This window comes from Nymphaea colorata, chromosome 11, assembly GCF_008831285.2.
Source record: "Nymphaea colorata isolate Beijing-Zhang1983 chromosome 11, ASM883128v2, whole genome shotgun sequence".
In the NCBI taxonomy this organism is placed as follows: Eukaryota; Viridiplantae; Streptophyta; class Magnoliopsida; order Nymphaeales; family Nymphaeaceae; genus Nymphaea; species Nymphaea colorata.
Window position 1 is genome coordinate 3,499,412 of NC_045148.1, and position 26,651 is coordinate 3,526,062.

The window sequence follows — 26,651 nt, forward strand, 5'->3', positions numbered from 1 at the left end:
TGCGCCTCATCATCGGGTGCGGATTGGGTGCGCACCTGGAGCGCACCCGCACCCGCAACGCGTCGGTGTGGGTGCGAGCTCCTGGGAAACACACCCAGGTGACATTGCCCGCAACCCTTTCTGGTTGAACTATACGATATGTCAACAGGAAAGGCAAGAAAATACATGCCACAGTAAGTGCTTGAAGACAAAAAAATTGCCAAAGGCAGAATGCTTATAGTCTAACCAGGTACTTTTTACATCAAGGGAAAGTACAAGCATTGTCTATACATATATATACTTACATTGCTGACATATACACCTTTAGAGAGAGAGAGAGAGAGAGAGAGAGAGAGAGAGAGAGGGGGCAAGAAAGGAAAAGATCATTAAGGAAGAAGAAAGGACCGCTTGATAATTTACTGCCTTTTTGCTAGTGTCCTCTTCAGTCCTTTAATTATCTTTCTAAACCACATGAGATTCATGATGGCAAGGACGAAAGGGACAACAAGCACCAGAAAGAAACCAAATGAAGAGATACCTTCCGCCTGTCAAGGAGGATAAGAATCTTAAATATGGTTCAGAAACAATAATATTAAGAGTAAAAATAACAATTACATGAATAAAAAACAGAAATGATACCAAGACAAATATAAAGAGAATGATCATGGTTACATTTTCCAAATCTTTTTAGGTGTTAATACCTGATCATAGTGTAGATACATGTGGTGGTACATATAGACAAATAAAAGGATTCGAGCTACCTGCAAACAAATTATTATATATTGAGCATTTCACTGAAGGGGGAATAATTAAATGATCTGCAGACAAGGTCAAATCAACAGATATAGCAGCCTCTTAATAGCTTAGTGTCACGAAGGTTCTAAATGAATCTAAAAAATATATTCTATCTTATTGGATCTTACCACCAGGAGTTAGACTGAGACATCTACATGTCTAGGTTTACATGATACACTTAATTATTCTCAGGTAACTAGATGGATGCAAAATGTTTGAACATGTAATGATAAAAAAACATATATAAAAGTTCACAGTTCATAAAAAAAAAAAAAAAAAAACAACAAGAACAACAACATCAGGATGCATACCTATTACCTATTCTCCCCATCAAAATTTGCTGCTCATTATTGAGCATCTAATAAGGAAGCAGATGTCACAGTATCCTACAATGGTTGTTAGATCTAAGTCAAGACATACACAGTCACACACACACAAGAGCATCTGTCTATCTGATTGCCACTTTGCTTTCAGATTGTTTTCTGATTTTGTTTTATAAGTTCAACATATGGATGCATTTGAAATGCCCAAAACTAAATGATTGGAAAAAAAAAAACACAGTATGTCGTGTGTTTTATTTCTTTTCCCTTTTTGGATCAGACTTCATCAGGGTTGAAAATCAATGTTCTTAAGCTTTGTAGGCCATAATCTCTAACTTACACAACCAAAAGATCATGCTTCTGGCATCTGCCCATCTGATTGCTGCCCTGCTTTTAGATTGTTTCCTGATTTTGTTTTATAAGCTCAACATATGGATGCATTTGAAATGCCCAAAACTAAATGATTGGGAAAAAAGCAGAAATGACTAATATGTGGATCAAACTTTATCAGGGTTGAAAATCAACGTTCCTAAGTTATGTAGGCCATTACACAAACAAAAGATCATGATTTTGTTACTCATATTAGAACATCCAACCAGACCTGAATAGTTAGACTAAAAACAAACGACCAAATGGCCAGATTGTCACCAGAGCAGACAATTTTTGGATACCCAAATCTCTGCATGTATATATGAAAACTGGATGCTAACTTATTATACTTTCTTATGTCTCCTCAAGTTTTTTTTAGAGAGGCGTCTGAGCCATTCACATAGGAACCTTAAAAACAATGAAGAAGTGAGCATCCTCTCTCCCCCTTTCTAAGCCTACCCAACTACTTTATGACCTAGATTTCATTTTCTTCCTAGCAAACTTATGGTCATAGCAATGCAAGCTTGAGAGAGGGATAAGTAAATAAGTGCGTACATATGTGTGTGTGTGTGTGTGTGTTATTTTCATGTCTTTGTCTTTTCTTTTCTTTTTTTACTTTCTTTTTCATTTTACTTTTATATTCTTTGTCGTGGTAAGAAATTAGACCTTGACCCAAATGGGAAGTGTCTTTGTGCATACATAAGAAGGCTATTGTGCCTTGAGTGTATGTGATTGTCAACAAGCCTTGCACTGTGACCTGGTATTTGCCAATTTGGTCAACTAATCATGCTTATGATTTATATTGGTTATGTTCCATTTTTATCATTTCACCTTTTTTTGAAATATGTTTAGAAATGGATGTTTTGGTTTTAGAATACTTAATAAATGCTTTCAAAACTATTGTATATTGTAACACAAATTATTATCTAATAATACATATCGCAATAAACATATTATATTAAGCTCACTGTAACATAATATCTGTTGTAGCACACATAATAGCATGTTTATTGTCACATAGTTTCTCTCTCTATCCCTCTCTCTGTTCTGCAAATAAGAGGTTAAAAATTGCCATACCATCCATGTGAAGAACATCATGATTCCATTTAGAAGGTATAGCCTGGACTTCTTCATACCTGCTGTGTCAAGATACCTTTACATAGGGAAATGCAAAGCCTTGTTAAGTAACAAAACAGAGAGAGCTTGCTTTATAGAGGTCTGCGTGAAATCTTTAAAATTACCATCTCAGGTTGACACAAGGAGTTGTCATTTCAGAGATAAGAACCATCAATGTATATATCTGGCCTTCCCCTGAAGACATAGAGTAAGCTACTGAAACCACAGAGAGCAAATGATGCACAACCTGCACATGCAATTTAACTTCTTAACAGACATTGATAAATTTGACAATTTTTTGACAGGACAACTGTTCCCAAGAACTTCAACTCGTAGAGAAAGCAGAAATTTTTGTCCAGAAAGGAATTGATCCACAAGTATCATCAGAGACCCAAATATTTATTTTTCTTTCACGTTAATAACAGAAAAATGACCAAAGCCGGAAAGCACTCAGAATATGAACATGTCTCATGAACAGATTTAGGATTTGGTCAGAACTTGAAAGATATATAGGATGCCAAGCTGAGCTGCCAAAACCTTTTCACATTGGGGATTTCAAGTTCAAGCAACAACTAGCAAAGGTAACAATTTCGTGAATAAGAATCCAGTGTCCATATTGTACGGACATGTGGAGGAAGGGCAGGTTCCAATCTACTTACATACTCCATTCCACCAAGAGAAGGATATGACCAAATTATCATTCCTAGGTCAGATATGAAGTAGCCAACTGATACCTGCAAACATAAAGGTCCCATAGTTACAAAAAGAAAATGAAGACAATTGCTAGCAGGAACCAAAGGAGAGGAAATTATGTTTCCATGTTAAGACTTTCAGAATTTTTAAATTGTAGAATGATCACATCTAGTTACTGGAATCACTTACACTGCATGGGAATTGAGATTACATGGAGTGATGGAACCAGAATCAAACATTGTAAAGAATCTCGATTCCCTTAGGTGCATTTGATTGCCCTGGATCTCAGATCCGAGGCTGGATTTCAATGTGAAATCCATTGTTTTGGTAAACATCAGAATTCACAACCATGGATTTCAAATCTTCTATAGGGGAGGAATCCATGGTTTTGAGATCCGAAATCCGCCCCCTGCCCCCCCTCCAATCTTTCCCACAGATCATAGATCCGTGTGGGAAATGGATGCACCAAGCACCACTGGTTGGCAGGAACCAACCACTACCTCAACCTGCACACACACACACACACACACACACACACACAGAGAGAGAGAGAGAGAGAGAGAGAGAGGATTGATGGCCATCATCATCGTGGTTGTTTGAGAGAGATATTCAGATGCTCACTATCGACAACCAGTTGAGATTGGTCCAAGAAAACAGCTAGATTTGAGAATCTTAAATCATGTCCAGATCTGAGATCTGGGGATATCAAACGCAACCTTATAAAATCTCAATTTCTACAACATAAGAGTCTAAATTTCCAGCCATGGGACTTCCAATTTGTTTAGGAATTGCTTTTCTCCTAACAGCAGTATCCCAATTCCTTTGCAAGGTAATCCTCATTCTCAAGGTTCCCATGTTTAGGAATTTCAGTCCTCATGAGTCAAGGATCTAGGATGAGATATTTTCCCCTCCCATCTTGGTTCAGAGCTTTTGATAATGTAAAATAACTGTTACAGATTGAAGGAGACGAGAGAGAGATGTTGAGGAAAGGAGAGGATGAGAGAGAGAGAGAGAGAGAGAAAGAGGAGCCAAAGAGATTATCCATTAACGTAACCCTAATATCCTTTTAAAGAGATTAGGGCTGGCGGTACAAACTTTACAAAAACAGTCCAACTACTATAAGAAAGTATTTAAAGACCTCCTCTCTAACTTTCTAATATTTCAAAAACACTCTTTAACACTCCCCTTCAAGCTGGAGCATATATATCAATCATGCTCAGCTTGTTACAACATCTCAGAAAATCGCCTATGGGAAGAGCCTTGGTGAGGATATCAGCTGTCTGATCTTCTGAGGAGACATGAATGGTGCTAACAATTCCTTCTTGAACTAGGTCCCGAACATAGTGGCAATCCACTTCAATGTGTTTCGTCCTCTCATGAAAGACAGGATTGGTAGCAATATAGGTCGCTGCCTTGTTGTCACAATACATCTTCATTGGGAGATTCACTGAAACACCCAACTCTAGAAGCAATGATCTGACCCATGACATTTCAGCCGCAGTTTGAGCCATAGCCCTATATTCCGATTCAGCACTAGATCGAGCTACCACATTCTGTTTCTTACTCCTACAAGAAATAAGATTACCTCCCACAAAGACACAAAAACCTGTAGTAGACTTCCTGTCATCTACAGATCCTGCATAATCAGCATCACTATACGCTTCGATGTCAACACCTTCTCTCTTTTTGAACCATAACCCCTTTTCCCGGGGCTGATTTCAAGTATCTAACAATCATTAGAACAGCGTCCCAATGAACCTTCTGGGGTTTTTCCATGAACTGACTTAGCTTATTCACAGCAAAGCTAATGTCGGGGCGAGTGACAGTCAAATATAACAGTTTCCCTATCAGAAATCTGTAAGATCTAGAGTCAAAAGGCTCTAATTCATCATCATGTATATGAATGTGGGATTCATGAGAAGTGTGACAGGTTTAGCCCCCAATGAACCTGTTTCCTGCAGAAGATCAAGAGCATATTTTCTTTGAGACACTACAACTCCTTTACTACTACGAGCCACCTCAATACCAAGAAAATAACGGAGTTGTCCACAGTCTTTTGTAACAAAGTGTTGTTGTAAAAACTCCTTTGTCCGAGCAATTTCTTGATTACTTTCTCCAATGAGAACAATATCATCCACGTATACAATCAATATCACTATACGAGATGTGCCTCACTTGATAAACAATGAGTGATCAAGCTGGGATCGTTGAAATCCACACTTAGATAAAACCTAAGTTAGCTTATGGAACCATGCACGAGGACTCTGTTTAAGTCCATAAATAGCCTTCTTTAATTTGCATACCTTGGAACACTCCCCCTGTCGCTCAAAACCAGGTGGTTGCTGCATATAGACGGTTTCAGACAGGTCTCCATACAGAAAAACATTTTTCACATCCAACTGAAATAGAGGTCACTCTCGCTGGACAGCAAAAGATATAATCAGTCGAATAGTGCCCAACCGAGCCACGGGCGAAAAGGTCTCCAAGAAGTCAACGCCATAAGTCTGTGTATATCCTTTAGCAACAAGACGTGTCTTGAACCGTTCAACTGAACCATCAGAATGATACCTGATGGTGAACACCCATTTGGAGCCAACCACATCACAGTGCATCGGTGGATCCACCAAATCCCAAGTCTCCCGAGAGATAAGAGCATCCATTTCCTCCTGCATGGCTTGCCGCCACCTTGAATCTAACAAGGCTTGATGGTGAGAAGACGGGATGATGTGGCTAGACAAAGCTCGATCAAACTGCACCAAACTTGTACTCAAATGGTCAGTAGAGACAGAATTAGAAATCGGATGTAGTGTGCACTATCGCTTGCCCTTGCGAATAGCAATGGGGAGATCATCTGCAGTGTGATCATCATTTAAACCCGAGTCAGTCTTATCAGTGGAGCTTACCTCTTGAGAAGGTGCTGGTGGGCGGTTGAGAGAGGGACCCAGACGACGAGTGTAAACTAATGGAGGATCAAGGAAATGTTCACATGACATAGATTGAGATGGAGGGATCGACTCAAGTGACACTGGTGAAATAGGAAGAGGAACCGGTATAGGCATCTCAGACGAAGAAGGACTCGAAGGAGAAAAATAAGGATGTGATTCAAATAATGTAACATCCGCACTGATAATCTCTTTCTTGGTCTGGGAATCAAAGCACTTATATCCTTTTTGATTGGCAGAGTATCCAATGAATACACATTTGATGGCTTGGGCAGAAAGTTTGTTTTTGTCTGGGCCTAGGATGTGTGCAAAGCAGGTGCATCCAAACACTTTGGGAGGTATATGAAATAATGGTCGATGTGGATATAAAAGTTGAATGGAAATACGTTTTTGGATGGCTGACGAGGGTAACCTATTAATGAGATAACATGCGGTAAGAATCGCATCACCCCAAAAATAGGCAGACATGTGTGAATGCAACATGAGGGTATGGGTCACATTTAAGAGTTGTCGATGTTTACGTTCGGCAACACCATTTTGTTGGGACGTGTGAGGACAAGTATATTGAGGTCGAATCCCATGATTAGCATAAAATTGAAGTAGCACGGATGATTTGAATTCAAGAACATTATCAGTGCGAATATTTTTGACAATGAAACCAAACTGAGTTTTTATTTCTTTGACAAATTTCGGAAGAATACATATAGACTTCCGATCTTTCCCGTAACAAGAATACCCAATTGACTCTAGTAAAATCATCAACCAAAACAAGATAATACCGAAAACGTGAGTGAAAAGGAACCCGACTAGGACCCCACACATCCACATGAATGAGATCAAATGGACTTTGACTAGATGGACTCTGACTCGATGGAAAACTACTCCGTGTGTGTTTGCCTAACTGGCAAGCATCACATAAGAAGGACTCTGATGCAGTAATACCTGGAAACATGCGACGAAGTTTGGACACTGATGGATGACCTAGTCTGAGATGCCACTGGAAAGGAGAAGTCTTCGAGGAGAATGATGATGCAGCAACATTTACTGGGACAGACAAGAAATATAGACCCTCACGTTCATGGCCGCCACCAATCACCTTCCCAGTTAGTAAGTCCTGAAAAGAACATGAACCAGGGTAAAAAATGACTCTATACTGTAAGTCAATAGCCAATTGCTTAACAGATAACAAATTAACAGGAAACTGAGGAGCATAGAGCACATGAGTAATAGTGTCTAAATGTGGGAGATAAATATCACCGCTGCCCAACACAGGAGATAGCTTGCCATCAGCCAGTCTAACATGTTGTGGTGTAGAGAATCTGACTAAAGATGAAAAAATGTGTGATTGATTACAACAATGCCTGGAGGCGCCAGAATCTATCATCCACATCATATCTGGGCCATCGGTAGGAGCACCAATAGAGAAGGCTGAGTCTATTCCAGTATTGGCATATGAGAAGGAATTTCCAGTCATCTTGTAGTCATTGGAACCCTCGAACACATTACCATCAGTCATAGTAAAATTCCAATCAAAATTTTGGGCACAATATGTATGTATCAGATGCAGCAGTCAACTTCAATCAAGAAATGTATCTTTACGGATCACAGAACTCCAAAAAAAAAAGAATAATAATCAGTCCCAATGCCAATTGACCCACATGTGATTGCACACACCCCCAGCAGTCCACAATTCTACTCCACCTGAATATTAGATGGCTGCTACAACACCAGACTTAGTAACTCTGCACACGACTGCACATATGTCTAGCAGTCTACCATTCTGCTCCACATGAACTATGTGATAATCAGATCATGTCTTAATACCACCCACGTATGGCACACAATATATAGGAAGCAGGAGTCAAACACCACAGAAAAAAAATCTCTACTATCCTCAAAGATTATACGAATATCACATGCTATGCAATAAGAGAGAATCTGTAATCACAGAAACTAACCAAATCTGAACCGTATAAAATGGAGTAGATAACAAAATACAGAGATTTGAATCAATTGTTGCGGATGATAACAGGCCCATGAACAAAACTCCAAAAGACAGCTGCTGATCTCTGCTACTTACGGCTGACTATTGTTGTTGCCCCCCACATATGATCAACATAACACCATCCACGTCAAGTTGTTGCTAAAATAGCCTCCACAATCAGCAGATCATTTCTGCTCCACATGCCAAACTACACCCACAAACAGCAGCTAAAGCATCCACGATCAGCAGGTCATTTCTGCTCCACACGCCAATCAGCAGCCTTCAAATAGCATGACTCCACACACAACAGCAAAAATATATAACTTCAAAGGGCAGATCTGATATATAACTTCACAGATCTTCTTCCACGACAGCAAAAAAAAAACAGAAAAAATCAGATCTGTTTAGGGCAGATCTGATACAAGACTTCATAGATTTGCTTCCAACCAATCAGCAGAAAATCAGATCTGATCTTCCACGGCAGCAACGTCATCAAGGTTTCTCCATGTCTTCCACAGCAGCAGCAACACAAGGGTGCTAATCACGTTTCTACATGTTAAACATGATTAGTCCCTTTCACCAAACAAATTACTTGCTTTTCTTGAAATCAGCAAAAAAAAAATATAGACGTGAACCCTAACTTGGAGGAAGAGGCAAGAAATAAAGGAAGGAATGTGAAACCCTAGATAGCACAGTCTTAGGTCTAGGGCTCTGATACCATGTTCCAGATTGAAGGAGACGAGAGAGAGATGTTGAGGAAAGGAGAGGACGAGAGAGAGAGAGAGATGAGCCAAAGAGATTATCTATTAACCTAACCCTAATCTCCTTTTAAAGAGATTAGGGCTGGCGGTACAAACTTTACAAAAACAGTCCAACTACTATAAGAAAGTAGTTAAAAACCTCCTCTCTAACTTTCTAATATTTCAAAAACACTCTTTAACAATAACAAAGTGTCGTTCTTAAGTCTGATTTGAGATCCTTTGTTAATCCATGGATTTTTGTGCTGCCCTTGCCAGATTGACAACATTATGCCACAGAAGATCCATCGATTTAAAACCTTGGCACTCAAATACATCATTAGGTACTTAAAACTAATATGTTCAACAATAGCCAAAGACATACAGTATTGTTGGAACATTGGAGTACCAAGATTTATCAAAAAAGCACCATTAATATGAATCTATATTGTCACAAGAATATGTTAAAGGTAATGTTTTGTCCAAATCACTATTTTATACAACTCCACATTTTATACATTTTCAGAGACGACTTTCTTGAGACCCTTTTTAAAGGATTTGTTAACTAGTGAAACAGATTTTTCTCAATTATTTTTCCCAATTGCATATTGTTGTTTGCAAATAAGTCCATTCCCAAATTCTTTTGCAAGCAAATATATTCTTTGAGAAAAAAAAAACCATAAAAATTCTTTATCAAGAAATATTTGAACCATACACATGGATATTAGTTATCATAATTGTCTCAATAACATCATTTTTTGAGAAATCTTAAGTTTTTATAGTCCGAATGTGCATCCTAAATGATTCCTCATATCACTTTCTACTCTTTTTTCCGAATTCTTATCATCTAAAATTTTGAAATGACTGCTTTCTGGTTGCAATTCCAGTATCACACTTTCTTCTTCTGTCCCCCATTTTGGTAACTATGGGCCATATCAGAAACACAACAATCAAAACATAAGCAGTCAACTTATATCCAAATTCAACTAACATTCTATCAGATTAATAAATAAGAGCAGATGCAGCATGTACCAATGCATCTTAGAATGGTTAAGAACACACGAAGAAGAATGAAGGCCTACTCCCAAAGCGGAAACTGAAAGAGATGAGCTCCTCAACATGATTCGTCCATCAATTTCACTGTCAGAGAATAGATCTGAGAAGTAGATGAGGTACAATGCCATAATTGAGATGAAAATAGCATGCGCAGTTGAAGTCCCCCTGAAGTGTTTCAATTACAAACAGATTAGTAGACCAAAGTTATGCAAATACTATGTCTGTACACTGAGTTAAATACTGTAAGACATTAACACTAATAGCTTAGTTTGGATCCTACACTCTGTTGACCATATCAATGAAAAAACAAGGACAAATGAAACAAAAACCCATATCATTGGACTGACTGAACAAAGTAGGTGGAGAGATAGACAACACTAATCGCAACCAAATGATCTTAGGCTTTAATATCATGAGGCTATCTTGCCTTATGCAAGATTAAATATCCTAGAGACAGCTATCTGCACTTGTGGTATCATGTTGTGATTGACAGCAGCATGTTCCAGAATGTAGGGTTCCAATAAAGGGGCATTCGATTACTCGGGATTTGAAATCCATAGATCTAATGTGGATCTGACATCACATGTTTTTGCTGATATAGCTAAATATATACATGGCAAAATCCATGGTTCATCAAACTGAGGGTCTTAGGTCAGACCTAAGATCCACACTTAAGATCTTTATATTACTTCACTGCATTGAGAAAAGGTTAGATTTAAGATCGGAGGGGGGAGGGTTGCATCTTAAATCCATGGTTCTCCAATACTGAGGATTTCAAACCCGAGGCTATCAAACCCACCCCAATCATATGGACCTACCATAGAATGATAGGGTCTCTTGACCCAGTGAGAATCCAACCTCTGAAAATGGGAAGAATAGTATGTACTATGTGGTATGACTAAGTGACCATCTCAGTAAGGCACTGTTGTAAGAAACAGAATAAGCTGCAAATACTGTATGTTACTTTCCATATTTCTCCTAACAGGCACATAAAATGAGCATTGACACAAGCTCCAAGAACTACCTAAATAACAATAAAATTAAAAAAAGGCAGATAAGATGCAGCTCACTGCAGATGTTTATTCTTCGAGAAAAAACAATTGCAGATATTTTACGTTTAGGTGCCTGACATATGGCAATTTACATTTATCTGTTATTTTTTCAAAATACAGATTTAAATGCCTCCACTTCAAGACATTTGTCAGATAATGAGTAACTTTCTCGTCAACTCATTATGTTTAACTCTTTAAGAGCATCCTTAACACTTTTTTGAGTAAATGAATTCATTTTCATAGATCTTTTCTCTTATAGTTATTGTACAATTTAAAATAGATGGTTCCAGCAATTTATCGATGGGCAAACCTCATCTTTATATTCTAGAAAAGAATGACTAAATGGAATTCACCATAATCCAGGATAAACCTGGACACTGCGTAAAAAACATAGAAGTGTGTTAAACAAAGTAACAGTACCTGTTGCCCCATTCAACACGTTGAAGTTTTGTAAGACCAGCATAGCCTTTGTAGTACCAAGGTGTGAGAAGCTGAGTAAGGTTATATATCTGAAGCAAACAAAAGAAACTACAATAAACAATTAGCACGAATAAAGAACTAACCACATTAATTTCTTTTAGCAATAATGACATAACGATTACTGTCCTCACAGAATTGTCATTTTAGCTATGGAGTATGGACCAACGTGGAACTCTTAGTCTATCCAAAATTAGCTTAGACCACAAAGGGAGAGTAAAATATATTCTGGATGTTAGAATAAGCAGATACCTACCAATGTTAAGAACAAATCATGGGGCCCTAAAATCATCCCCCTAATAACCTTTCAAAGTTCATAGCTCATGCTCCATATTCATGGATTGACTTTGATCAGTTCTCTTCTTCAAAAAATGTAAGCACCATCAGTTGTCAATTGTAAATGTTTCTATAAAGGTAGCAAATCATAATAAAAATGTAAAGGCCACTTATACATTTTAGAATTTAAGATATAAAAACTAACTATTAGTCCCAAATCAGCCTCCTAATAAGTTTTATCCAATCTCAATATGGGTCCAATTAAACAGCCCTTCACCTATTTCCATTACCCAAATCTGGTAAAAAATGGGTTGGTTACCCAACGTCACCAAGTACCAGGTAGGCATCTTCAACCCTAGGTGCTGACACAAGTGTTGGATAATTTCAGAAGACCTTAGGTGTCGAGAAGACAGACTCTTTATACTGATACATACATGCATACATACATACATACATGCATACATAGTCATAGGTATCGTTCTTGAGTTCCTATAGGTAATACTTTTCTTGGATACTAATCTCAAAAAAACTCAAAATTCAAAAAATTAAAAGTTATACAACATGAGAAATAAATTTAAAATGATTTGAGATATCATTTCTATTATAAGAAAACATTGATAAAACTTCAAATGGTTATTAAAATATTCAAATAATTCTTAAAATTTTTAAACTATAATTAAAAAACATTTTCTGAAAAAATGAAAAACAAGAAGAATGTATGATATTTCCAATTTGGCATTTTTTTTCAAATCATTACAACTTTTCACTTTTTTGTTTTCCTTTATTTTTCTGGTTTTGTGAATTTAAAAAAAAATCTCATATTTGTGGCAATGGTATATATGTGCATGTATGTGTATGGGGTGTGTGTGTGTGCCTGTGTGGGAAATGAGTGGGAGCAGCTGCAATTTTTGGCTGGTCTGCTCATATGTGTCTGAGAGAGTTTTTCCACAACATCAACCACAAAAGCTGCAACTTTCGTGTTCTAAAGCTTAGGCTCAACATATAGATTGTGTTTTCTGGATATCTACACAAGACCTTTGAAGCTAAACAAAGTCAGGCTATTGACTTTTAAACTCTCAAGCCATACACACAATATGAAGCACATTATCCCGGTACTGATTTTAAGGCTTCTGGATACACAGATCATATGTATGATTAGTGTTGCTAAAATGAAAAACAAAGTTAACTTCTAAAGAAGGGATGGTTGGCTCAGCCTAAAGTAGGGGTTGGTCATGAGCATTCATGCATATGATAAAATCTGAATATGGGAATAACCAGTCAACAAGTGGTCATGGCACTCATGAAAAACAAAAAATTGTCATCTGAGGCCAAAGGGTTATTACAAGGAATATACTCATTTGCACGAGCAATTACTCTTAAAAAGCATATTGAATCCAACTATCTCATAATTTTTTTTGTATTTCAACAATCAAATGATCATGACAAACCTTTAGCCATTACATGCATAACTTGCACATAATGAGGACCAGCAAAATTAAGTAATTTTCCAAATAAATTCTATTCTTGGAAATTAAAAAATTGGGGTTTTACCATTTTGCATGATAGGACTCCACCAATCACAGAAGTATATGGAATAAAAGTATCTGCTAGTAAATAGTCATCAAGAAGCAACTTTGCTTGGTATTGATATGCTTTGATTGCCATAACTGTTGTTCAGAAATCTGCACCATTAAACAATTTTTACCAACAGATTCTAACAACATATGCAATTTTTTAGCATTACAAAGAAGAAAACAAACTTTTGTAAAATCTTGCCCATGCAGATCCGTGAAACCAGGGAATCATACATCAAATACAATTTATACAGAAAAGCTGGAAAGAATAGGAACTTCCATTTGAAAAAATGTACAATTCTATGGCTAAGACCAAAGAAAATCAGCAGACAAACACCAACCTGGAAAATAACTAAAACTTTGGCAAATGCAAGCAAGAGAATGCTTTTATCATCAAAACAAAATTTTGTACGCATCCAAAGAATATGGAAGTTACAGCCATGTTTGTAATGCTAATTAAAGCTTTGATCAACAAACTCCAAAATCAAACTCCCCTTACCTTTATCCAAAGGAAATAAAGATGTCAACAAAGTAGCAGTTTAAGCATGCAAGTCTTGAAAAGGTTCTTAAAGCTGATGAAGAATATAGATAAAACTGAAATCAAATCGGTTAGCATCATAACTTGTTACATTTCCTAATTAACAACAGTTCTTTAGGTACATTGGTCTTCTGGACAATTGATCAAATACATCACTGCACAGCCAAATGAAAGATGGATGAACTCAAACCAATTAAGATAGATGCAAAACACAAATAATGAAATAATGAAGTTGCACATTCAAGCCATTTATGAAATTAAAGAAAAGATTAGTGATTCCTTTTGCAAATTGGCATCAAAATTAAATATTAGAAAAACAAAGAATATACATGAAGATATTATGATATTACTGTAACAATTTCATTTATAATCTTCAATTTTTTCTTCAAAGAACCTTTCCCTGATTTAATGATGATGAAGGAAACCATTGAAAGTCTTGCGCTTCCAGGAAATTTTCAGCCCAGGAGATGCACATTCTTCTTTCCCCTGACTGGTGTGTAAAATTAACAAGTAACAACCTCGTCTTCCACCTCCTCCCACTTCCCTTTTCTTCTTTCTCTCATTTTCTTCCCCTTTTCAAATGAGAAAAAGGACCAACACAGATACCAATCCATAATCACCCATGGCCCAAAGCAGAAACAACATATTAAAGGCACAACCACAGTCACAAATACTGTTGGGTTTCAAACGGTGAGATTTTTCTTGGTCTTTTTTTTTGGCAAAACTGAAAATCTTGGGAAACTCTCGGAAAAGAAATCCTAAAAAATATGAAAAGAACAATAAATGAAAAAACTAACAATAAAAAAAAATTGATAAAATAATAAAAAATGATGTTTAGTAATGATAGAAATGAAGATAAACAGTTTAACTTACACTTTAAACTTTAAAGCAAAAGTAACGTAAAAATAATGAGAAAAAATGTGATAAAGATGTGAAAAAATTATTTAGGAGTTTTTCAAAAAAAGGGGAAAAATGGGTTTTTTGCATTTTTATTAGTTTTGACATTTTTTCAGGTATTTTTCCAAAACAATGGGTTTTTTTTTTGTGACTAAACATCAATTCTGACTTCACAGTATGGCATGACTTTCCCAGAATATAGCATCATGATACAATAGGTTGAAATAAATATGTAGACTGCAATTCGTTAAAATAAGCTAAAATCAGATGTGAGGCACTTCTATCATATCCCAAAGCATTAGAGAGCATTGGTCTTAGAGTTTATGCCACCAGCAGTGCAACTAATCTCACTGCCTGGGTGTGGCTTCCTCATGTAAAAATGAAAAAACTAATATAATAATAAGCTCAAAGCAGGGGAAACAAAATTGTGATATCCATGTTTATTCAATTGACTTTTAATTATTTTTTCACTACACCTACAGAAAGACATATTTTCACGCACATGAAATCTGCATCCTACATAGTTCAAAATGCAAACACGTTTTCTATGCCAAGAGGCTCAGTGTGACCATAGTTGGCAAACTTGCCGGGCTGGATTGAGAATCGCCAGAGTCGAGTCGGATCGCTAAAAAATCCGGCCATGAGACAAGGTTGGCCCGACTCGCCCCCGACTCGGCTCTACTAGGCCTAACTCGGCCCGGACTCGACCCTAACGGCCCAATTCAGCTACAATGATTTACATTATGGTTATTTTAAAATTCGACCAAGTCGATGAGCCAACTCACTGACCCGGTCATCTGCCGATCCAAGTTGGAGTCACAAGTTTGCCAATTATGAGTGTGAATTTTCTATATATGTTTCCGAAACCAACCTTCTCAATGTGATGTTGCAAAATGACTTGAAAAGGCCAAATATAGCACAAAGAAGAATGCAGTGCTCAAAACAATGTCAAAACAAGATTATCCTGAACATGAGAATCATCAGCTACTAAACAGCGACCATGAGGTGCTAAAGATAGAAATTATTAGGTGTCAATTTAGCTGCTTATAAACGTGGCCAAGTTACCTACTGGTTTCTGAAACACTCCAACAGAAAAATATCATTCTCTGTGGCACAAGTCAGATAACAGAGCATGGTATTTAGGTTATAAAGTGAAGCTTATAGATGAAATAGATGAAAGTCAAGAGAAATAAGCATGCCAAATTACATAGGATATGCTGAAAATCAATGACATTCGCAATTTTAACCTCACAGGAACCAAGAAGGCATGGAATATGCTGGCTATGACCCTCAGTCATCAGTTACCACAAATAAAAATTAAGCAAATAAACTGCGAAGAAGTATTGCCGAACCAACATGGCATAAAAAGAACAAAAAAAATCAAGGAAGCGCATAAGGTAGAAGCAAATCATAATTTGAACATCATCCCCGAAAGAGAACTCCAACAAAGACAACGGAAGAAAGATTAACAGGCCACAAAATAGAAAGGTTACTTCACAAGATCATCTCGAACTGCAGGGAGCGAGAGAGAGAAACAGAGAGATTCCAGAAACTTTTACGAATGGAAAACCTCCAGAAAATTTTACAAACATAAAACCGTTGCCAACAATCAGAAATCTCGCAACTCGCTGCTTCTGTGAGTACCCACCTCAAGAAAACCAGGAAAGAAGAGAGCCCGAGAGAGGGAATGCCGAGGTGTAGAGACAAAAAGAGAAAGAGGCGCCAAAATAGTTAGACCAACAAACCATGCACAAATATTCCGTCATAAGCGATTAACGTGACGAGAATCCAAACTGTTCACCAAGAATTAGGATACAAAAGAGAAAGGAAGAAAAAGGTGCAGGTTGATCACGGTATCGACAGGAAGGAAGGAGCTGTCGCGTGTACCTGTTGGGGAGTCTTGAGGCGTGCTGCTGGACGCTGCATGGGATTCCTTCTTCAAGAGACGCAACTCGTTTGGTACGCAAGTTTATGAAACAATATCAGACAACCCCCACAGCCACAGGAAACGGAGAAAGAATCTCTCCCGGTCTCCCTCCCTCCCTCTTCGAGAGGTAACGTAAACGGGTTGGACCTGAACATTTTTTTAACGGATAGAAAGTCCACTCCGTGCCAAAATTAACCCAAAAAAGCCTTCTTTAGAAAATTTTCTATTTGATGGCCAATATGAAATGCAAACCTCATTTTTATTGTTTGCCTTGTATGGACTCTCAATTTTCTGTCAATCGCAAAGAAAAAAGTCCGTAAATATGTCATTTTCTTTTGGAACAAGTGAAAATTTAACCTTTTATTTTGGAAAACGGCTTAACCTTTATTAAAAATAAAGCGCTGTCAAATTTTTTAACGAGTCAAGCGAATTCGGCTGGCTGGACTTGAGCTCGACTCATTTACTAAACAATTAAAGTTTGAATTTAAATTAAAATTTGAGTTAAAAAACAAGCCGAGTTCGGGTTTCTAAGCGCTCTACTCGTTTAAACCGAACTCGCTCATATACGTTTCATTTTCATTTGTCGCGCTGTCTTTTCTATTTCATTTTTCATATCTCTCTCTCTTCTTCTTCCTTCTCACCCCCCCCCCCCCCTTTTTTCTCGTGCTGCAATTGCACCTCCTCTCTCTCCTTCTCTTTCTTCTTCCTCATCCCTCTCTTTCTCTTCTTCCTCCTCCTCCTCTTCTTCTTCTTCAGCTTCTCTCTCCTTCTCGCTTTATCTCATGGGCTGCAACAGCAAGGATGGAGGACAGAAGGAGGTACTTCTCTCCCGCTCTCTGTCACCTCTGTCTCTTTCCATCTCTCCTCCTCCTCCTCCTTCCACTTCTCCTCACCTCATCTCTCCTTCTCTCTCTTTCTCTCTCTCTCTCGTTAAAGGTTTCAGAAATCCTCGATCTCGTCGAGTGTTTCTTAATTCTTGTGCAGGTCGAGGGTTTCTGAACAGAAATCCTCGATTGCGTTGATCAATGATTTCTGAAACCCTCGAACCCTCGACCAGGTCAAGGGACCGAGTCGAGGGTTTCAGAACAGAAGCCATCGACCAAGTCGAATGCCTGCCTGCACAACACAGTGTTGTAATATGTAATATATTCGTCGGTTGAGAAAACATTGTTTCTTTCTGGTCTTGTGATGTTTAGGGAGAAGGTGAGCATTCCAGCGACGAAAGCTTTCATAATGCTGGAAGGGTTAGGTGCGGATTTGACGATGGTGCAATGGAGAGACATAGCTCAAACGCTAGGACCAAATGGGCAGCCCCTTGGCACCTTCAACTCTGCAACTTTTTCTGTCAACTCCTACTTCATGGCCCGAAACATGTATATTACAACTAGTAAACACATACATTTTTAGCTAAGTTGATGATTGCTTTCTATAACAAGAAGATGATGATTACTCGCCCATGAGACCAAACTAGTCGAGGAATATGTGAGTAGAGCCAAGTTAGAGCTAGCTAAGCTCGGGCTCGACTCTTGTTGAACATTCCTACTTATATTGGTCAAGTTCTAAAGTGTTTTGGCAAAGTTGCCCTCCAACGAAGTGGCTATATGTGGGAGGGTGGTGGATATCCTGTCTTTTGAATCCAGTAGAATTAGAAGGCTTTGATGCCAGCAAATAACATGGTAGCATTTCGAAAGTGCCCTTAAAAATTGTGCCATGAAGTGGCTAGTGTAAAATGCATTTGAAGGGTGAAAAGTGAAGGATATTTTATGGAAATATAAGTTGATTGCAATGGATATGGATTGGTCCCTACTACATCCAATAAAAGAGACAATTGATTGTTACAACTGACATGTTCACGTATTTGTAATCTTATATGTCATGTTAAACTTAAGCAACATGTATAAAAACAATATCAATGTTCTACACTTTTTTTTCATTAAAATGTTATGGAAAACATGTCCACTATAATTATCAGTGTTATATATCTTTATCTCACCAATTAATTGCAAGTGCATGCAGTTGATTTTGATTATACATTTGAGGAAAAGTGCCATGGACCAATCCAACATGGAAGCATTGTAGCAAAGCAGAGTCTGATAACAAAAAGAGAAGAGGACATTTGAGATGCAAATATTGTCAAAGTGTTTTCACAAGTAGTATAGCAAGAATAAATGAACATTTGGTATGGATACCATATGGTATTAAACAATATGATGATACACCACCAAACGTAGTACAGATTTTCAAGAATTACCTCACTTCAAGGTCTACCAAAAAAGCGTAGAAGCATAACAATCTTCCTACAGGTGAAGCTGGAACAACTATTGATTTTACTTCTCCTTTAGTTAATCAAGTTGAAAGTTTAGACCGACTTTTTGAATAATTTGTAACTTTAGGAGCTGGATAAACAACAATAGATAAAAGATTCAAGAAAAGAAGTTTGTGATTCAATAGAAAAGTTTGCCTTCGCAAATGCTTTACCATTTACTTGTGCACTAGTTCATATCTTGTATCTATGTACGGAAATATTGCAAACCATGGTTGATGATTGAAGCCATTAAGCTATCATGATATGAGAACATAGATCCTACAAGTCAGAGTTGATTTGGTCAAAAGCATGTTAGAAGAGTACAACAAAATATGGTCTAAAATTGATTGTACCTTAACGACATATGGTTGAGCAAATGATAGAGGTAGAAACTTGATCAATGTTATAATCAACAATCCTTCAGGTGTAATTTTCCTAAAGTCATGAGATGTTAGTGGAGAAAAGAAGACAGTAGATAATTTGGTAAAATTATTTAGAAGTAATCAAAGAGATTGGGAAACATTCAAATAGACATAGATAATGTTGTTAATTATAAATCTAAAGGCTTGAAGTTAAAAGAGATTGAAGGTTGTCAACACATTTGCTAGACTCCTTGTGCAACACATTGCTCATATTTAATTCTTGAAGATATGAACAAGATGAAGGTGTGCAAGCAAACTTTAGACAAATGAAAGACTTTTCCTAGATTCAAATATCTATACTCATGGCCTTTAAATTTGATGAGAAAGTAAACAAAGGGTAGAGAACTTCCGTGATCTACTATCATTTGCTTTGCAACTTATATCTTTGCAAAGTATCTTTACCAGTAAAAGATGATTGAAAAATATGTTTTTATGTCTAGAGTTTCAAGAAAATGACTATTAAGGTAAGAGAGCAAAAGTTAAGTGAGTAGCATATATTTTCACTCATGAAAATGTTTTTGGAGGGTCATATTTTATATTGCTAAAGTCACATTACCTATAGTGTAAGACCTAAAAAGAGTTGATTAAGATGAAATCCCAACTCTGAGGTTTCTATATAATTGTATGAAAAGAGTAAAAGAAAAAATAACATTCAATGTAGAGAATGAGGAAAATGTTTGACAATCAACCGCATAGAATCTATATTGCATGGTATAATTTGAACCCACAATTTTATTATGTCGCCATTTGTTTGCATCCCCAAGTTTCTTTGGCTTTTGGAGCGCTTCAGAAAAATGAGATTTTATTTTGAAAATGAGAGAGAAAGAGACTCATCCGTCAGTACGAGGATCGACCGCTCCCGGCGCTTTTACCAGAGATAATCAATCCAAGGGTTATGTTTATCCTTGATGCATTTTGTTTTGGCTTAAACATCTTTTTCATTTTAAATGTGGTGTTATGTTTGAGAAAATGTTGAAAACTTGATGTTTCAAACTTTTGAAAAAGTTCTTGAAGAATCACTTGAGAATGTAAAACATTTTGATTTGAGAAAAAGTTAAATTGAGAAATATTTACAAATATCAATTGGAAACCTTTGAAGATCATTTTTTGAAATCTCTTTAGTGCTCTCATAAGAGTTTAAATATGTTTGAGATTTTGCTCTAATTCAGTTACTACGTAGTTAGAGCTTCATTTCATATTGCTTAAGTTCTTTTGGAGAGGTGCTTGTGATCATAAGTGATGTTAAATGACTGTGAATGTATGAATGTTTGATCTTACATTTATCTAAGAGCATTCCTACCACAACATACATCTAAGTTTGTCATTTTTTAATTGCCATAAATAATTTTATGAAGAAAAAAAGTTTTTGAAAATGGATTGGGGTTGTATACCATTATGCATGAATTCAATATCAAGTTATTACTTGAGTTTTGGTCTTGATGAAGTTGGTAAATAAAAAAATTATGAGAGAAAAATGTTCAAAAGAATGGAAAAGATGAAATATTCTCATAAAGAAAGAGAGGAAGAGAGAAAGAAATGCAGATATATGTGTACATATTTTCATACATACATACATATATACGAAAGTTTATATATATATATATATATATATATATATATATATATATATATAAACACACACACACATATATACATATATATATTATGCATTCATGTGTATATGAAAATTTGTAATATAAAATGTGAAAACATGGAGCGAGAAGGATAAAAAAACATCATCATGTACACATATATGTGTATAACATGTATATACACACGTGTGACTTCATGAAATTAAAATCAAAAAATGACTTGAAAATATTTGACTTTAATTTTTATATAGGATGGAGAGGAACTTGAGTTCATGCAAGAGCCTAAGTTAGGTGTCCAAAACCTCATTAGAGAGAGTTGCTTTTGAAAAGCTTTTGAAGAGCATGGCTTCAAATATTTTATATATGAACATAAAACACAATTATTTCGTCTATTATAAGGGAATACGTCTCTTCAATTATTGGGTATGAAAGAAAATCAAGCAACATAATAAGACGCTCATTAAGGTTCCAAATTGGGTGATTAAGAGGAAAATTAAACATAAGAATGAAATGAAAATGCATATTATCATGTACATAATCGTGAGGGTTTTCTCGGGTTGGACAAATTTCAACATCAAATATCAGCATAACAATAGAGAAGAATCCTAACCCAAACACTCATTCTTACCATTCATTCATATATAAATGAGAAAATCAATCAGCTATGCATGAATAATATTTCAAAACAAAGCAACATTTTAAGAAAGAAAGAACATGTTCCAATCATAAAATGAAATATCATTTTGTCTTCTTATGCTTCCTTTGTACTCAAAAATAACTTCTTGACTCTAAAAAAAGATTTGAGAGCTATCTTAATGGCCATGGGGAGATGAAGAAGAGCGTAAGTAAGGAAACCAAAATAAAGCAACATTCAAGAAAAGAGAGAACATGTTCCAATCATAAAATGAAATATCACTTCACCTTCTTATGCTCCCGGTGCACTCAAAAATATCTTCTTAACTCCAAAAAGGAGATTTGGGAGCTATCTTGTATAACCATGGGAAGATGAGGAAGGAAAGAAGCAATGAAAAGAACAAATGTTGATAACATTATTTTAACAAGAATGATTTTAGAAAAAAGAATACCCTTGTTTCAAATGATCCTACATTCGCCTTGAGTGAAGCTTTAAGATTATGAAGATGATGTCTCCAAAAGATCTTTTTGTGCTCCTTTGAAGAGTTGTAACTTGATAAAGTTTTCTCCCAAGGTTGGAGAAGAAGAAAGAATGAGAGGAAGAGGGAAATAGAGGAAGAGAGCTAACGAAAAACTCTAAGTCTTCAAGTGAAAATGCATTAGAGGTTCTCCCCAGACTAGCTCATGCCCAAAAATGAATTTTGTGGGGGTATTTAGGGAGTTTTGGAGCTAAAACTCAAAATTTAAATTTTTTTATTTTCACAACATTTTCATGCGAATTTCAAATAATTTTGAATTATTTTCAATTTTTTCTAAAAAATAAGTTTTAACTAAGTGGGATTGGCCATTAGCCCTGCAAAGACCCCTTTGGGGGTAGGCAAAGCTAATGCCCACCTAAAAAGCTCAAAACCGCCCCCAAGGATCGGTTTTTGCAAGAAAATAGGGCCTGCATTATGTGCAGGCCCCGACTCGGGTGCTTATCTTTTCTTGTTCTATCTCAGAGTATCCATTCACTCGACACTCTTCCACTTCCCTTTCCACTTTCCCTAAGCGAGCCCTTGCTTTTTCAAGCTGCGCAACGTCTCCTCCACGTAGTTCTTCTGAATTGTGAATAGTACTCAAAATCATGTGCTTTCGATTATCTAATAAATCACTTAATGAAAGTAGATTATCTCCCCATCAATTCCACAACTTTCACGATCTTTTCCCGAACCGAACATGAATCTTTCGATTCATTTGGTTCTGCTTCTGCGAACCCCGTGATCACGTGATCTCGCGCGAGACTGCCTGGAATGACATCGCATCACGCGATTTGGTGCAATGCACGATCTCGTGCGAGACCGCATGACACGCAGTCACTGACGAGAGTGAAGTTTCTTCCTTTTAAAAAAGAAAATCAAATACAAAGTATTAAATAAGTAAAAACAACAAAAGGAGCTTTTTATAAAAAAAAAACATTAAAACCATTTTTTTCAAATGTGTATAAAAATGGTTTTTGTTTCAAATCGGGAGGTCGACTCTCTTTTGAGTCATTTCGGGCTCGTTTTGAATCTGAATAGAGTCAATTAGTCACCGGCTTGTTCTAGTGAGTAATTTAGGTTTAAGAACACGTCTTGGGAAGGTCCGTGCACGTGCGCATGGTGCTCATAAATTCAAATTTTGTTTTCGTGACTTCAATTTTGTATTTTGAGTTTGAAATATTCAATTCAAGTCTAGACTTGGATTTTGGATCTTATTTGGATTTGAGAGTTAGATTTTGGATTTAAATCTCACGTCTAGAGTTGAGTTTTCAATTTGTGTTTGGGTGAAAAATACAGTCTTTTTGAAAAAATTTGGGGTAATAACAGACACCCCTCTTTGTTACTAAGTTGGTGTTAGCCGTGCTTAGTGACAAAGATAAGCACCCTGAATTTTTTTTTTTAAAAACATGTTTAGAGTCTAAGATTTAACCCCTTACCTGAATGGGTTATTTGAGCTAGATTGATTTGAAGTTTGACCCCTTACCTAAGTGGGTTTGGGCAAGATTGAGTTTACATTTGACCCCTTACCTGAGTGGGTTGCTTTGCATTGCAGGTTTACCCTTTACTTGCATGGGTTGCCTTGTATTGTAGGTTTAACCCCTTACCTGCATGGATTGCTTTCAAGTCTTGATCGATAACAAAATAAATAATAAAAAAATGCCTATGTGTAATCGTTATGTCTTACGACTAGAAAGAATCCAAAACGAATAGTAGATTGGATGTGAAAAACGTAAATATTTGTCATTGATTGGAAAGTGAATATAAGAGGACTAGGCGTAGAATTTCTTGAGGTGAAGAACATTAATAGGATCGACAAGTTCCACCCTATCAGCATCAATCAATCGGTATGAATTATAGGGCAAGACTTCCCCTAACATATGGGTCTTTCCAATTTGGTGTTCACTTACCACGTGGTCGTCCTCTGAGGTATACCACAGATCGTAGGACTAAGTCGTTCACTTTGAATTGTCTCTCAATAACTAATTTGGAAAATTGTCTAGCCACCCTTTGGTGATAAGGTTCAACATGCTCAGCCGCTTTTAGCCTCTTTTTATCTAGCAAATCGAGCTGCATTAGCTTTTTCTACTGATATTAATTTAGGGAAAGCTCTGCGAGAAAGGCGAACTTCAAAGCGGGTTTAAGTACATGTAATGGTAGAACCACTTCCGTCTCATAGACTAGCTCTGTTGGAGTAGCATTTGTTGAGGTTCTCATAGTGGTGTGATATGACTACAGAGCGTTATGCATCTTTTCATGTCAATCTCTTCTAGCTTCTACTATCCGCTTTAGGATGCGGATCAGGATCTTGTTGGCGACCTTCGCTTTCTCATTACCTTGGGGGTAATAAAGAGCTGAAAAATTATGCATGATACAGTATTGCTACAAAACTGCCTCATCTTTTTATTTTTGACATGAGTCCCGTTATCAGATACTATATCATGAAAGGACACTACATGATGTTCTTCCACCGTTTTGAGTGTGACGACTTCTACCCATTTGGTAAAATCGTTCATTGCAGAAAGAAAATACTTATAGCTATTTGAAGCTGCAGGGATATGGGTCCGACTGCGTCAAATGCCCACATTGAAAACGGCTGAAGAGATGTTATAGAATACAAGTGAGAAGCTGGTGCATGGATCATTGGAGCATGCAGTTGACATTCTTTACATTTTTTGATGAACTGGTAACAATTTTTTTGCATAGTAGGCCAATAATATCCAGCTCGAATTATCTACTTTGTAAGGGTTTAGTAACCAACATGGCCCCCACAGTCTCCTCGATGTGACTCTTCGATGACTTCTTTTGCCTCATCTTAATCAAGGCATTGAGAGTGTTCAGTACTAAATCCATGTCTATATAGCACTCCGCATGAATAAAGTACTTCGCTGACATACGTTAAATTTATTTTTGTTCATTTTTGGGCGTTCCAGTCGAAAATTCTCCGTTTTCAATGTATCTTTTAATATCATGATACCAAAGCATATTCCTCTCTTGGATATGATGAGCATGCTTCACCGCTTCAAATGTAGGGTGTTCTAATCTTCCAATCTCAAAAGAACAGATTGATTCGTTGTTTCGAAAAGAGATAGTAGTTTCTAAACTTGCGAGGCCATGTGCAATAGGGTTGCTTTTTCTTTTTATGTGAGCTAGTTGTACTTCTTCAAACTAGCGAATCAAGGTGGTGGCGATCTCTTGTTATGACATCAACTTTTCATCTTTGACTTGTCATTTTCTGTTCACTTGATTGATAATAAGCTTAGAGTCGCCGAAGGCATGCACCCTTTTTACTTGAAAACTTAGTAAAGAATGAAGTCTTTGTATGAGGGCTTCATATTCAGCCATGTTATGGTACATGAAAGGTCGAGTTTCAAAGAGTGTGGGATCATTTTATCTTTCATAGTGATAAGTAAAATGCCTATACCAACTCCCTTCACGTTTTTGGATCCATCAAAGTGCATCTTCCATATCGGAACCGTTTCCAATTTTAGTACGTACTCGTCTGGAAACTCATCGTTCGTTCTGATTCCTTCGTACTGGAGAAAGTATGCTAACTGATCCGTAATTGCTTGTCATTTGATTGACTTATGGGATACATATTCAAGATCATATTGCATCAGCAAAGCTTGTCATTTGGCGATGCGCCCATTAAGGAAGAGCTATTCCAAGATGTATTTAAGAGGATTTAGTCTGAAGAGAATCTTGACCTCACATGCTAATAAATAATGTCTCAGCTTCTCAGCTTATGCCACATCTAATCCAATGCTAGACAAGTTTTTTCTATTGGAGAGTATTTCTTTTCATATTAGATAAAAGTTTTGCTAATGTAATAAATTGTATACTTGATGCGGTTTTTTTTCTCATATTATACCAAAAAGCCACCACATGCTGACTCATTCACTGTGATGTAAAGCAGCAGTGGTCTACTTAGTACCAGGGGTTTTAAGATTGGTAGATTTAAAAGGTATCTCTTGATCTTTTCAAAACCTCATTCAAACTTGACACATTTCCTCAGTAGCTGGTTGAATGGTTCACATCTCATAGCTAGATTGGAAATGAATCGTTTGATGGACTGAATTCGCCCTTGCAAACTTCGCAATTCTTTGATATTGATAGGGGGTGGCATATCGATGATTGCTTTAGCTTTGGTAAGATCAATCTTGATCCCCCTTTTACTGACTATGAAACCCAAAAGTTTACCCGATTCAACCCCAAATACACATTTTTGAGGATTCAAACGAAGCTTGTACTGTAAAAGTCTCTCAAACACCAGGGTGAGGGTTTCAATGTGGTCTTCTGTTACCTTAAATATAATCAATATGTAATCGATATATGCATCCATGATTTTGTGCATCTAGTCATGGAAGATAGCGGTCATGGCTCTTTAATAAGTTTCTCCAGCATTTTTTAACCCAAATAGCATCACCATGTAATAGAAAGTACCACAGG

At 36.8% G+C, this 26,651-nt stretch overlaps 1 protein-coding gene across 3 annotated transcripts; it reads right to left on the reverse strand.

The window, feature by feature from the left end:
• Positions 1–204: 204 nt before the first annotated feature.
• LOC116264635 (uncharacterized) lies at positions 205–16,845 on the reverse strand. 3 transcript variants are annotated; one of them, XM_031644963.1, is made up of 9 exons: positions 16,693–16,845; positions 13,348–13,478; positions 11,464–11,552; positions 10,018–10,156; positions 3,239–3,313; positions 2,705–2,826; positions 2,541–2,616; positions 681–740; positions 205–524 (listed from the first exon to the last, which is right to left on the reverse strand). In XM_031644963.1, the coding sequence occupies exons 2-9, from the start codon at positions 13,459–13,461 to the stop codon at positions 396–398; spliced, it is 804 nt and encodes a 267-aa protein (XP_031500823.1). In that variant the 5' UTR covers positions 13,462–13,478; positions 16,693–16,845; the 3' UTR covers positions 205–395. The 3 variants fall into 3 exon arrangements, with proteins under 3 accessions (XP_031500823.1, XP_031500822.1, XP_031500824.1); XM_031644962.1 differs by lacking the exon at positions 16,693–16,845 and adding an exon at positions 16,454–16,677; XM_031644964.2 differs by lacking the exons at positions 13,348–13,478; positions 16,693–16,845 and adding an exon at positions 11,777–12,253.
• Between the last annotated feature and the right edge of the window lie 9,806 nt (positions 16,846–26,651).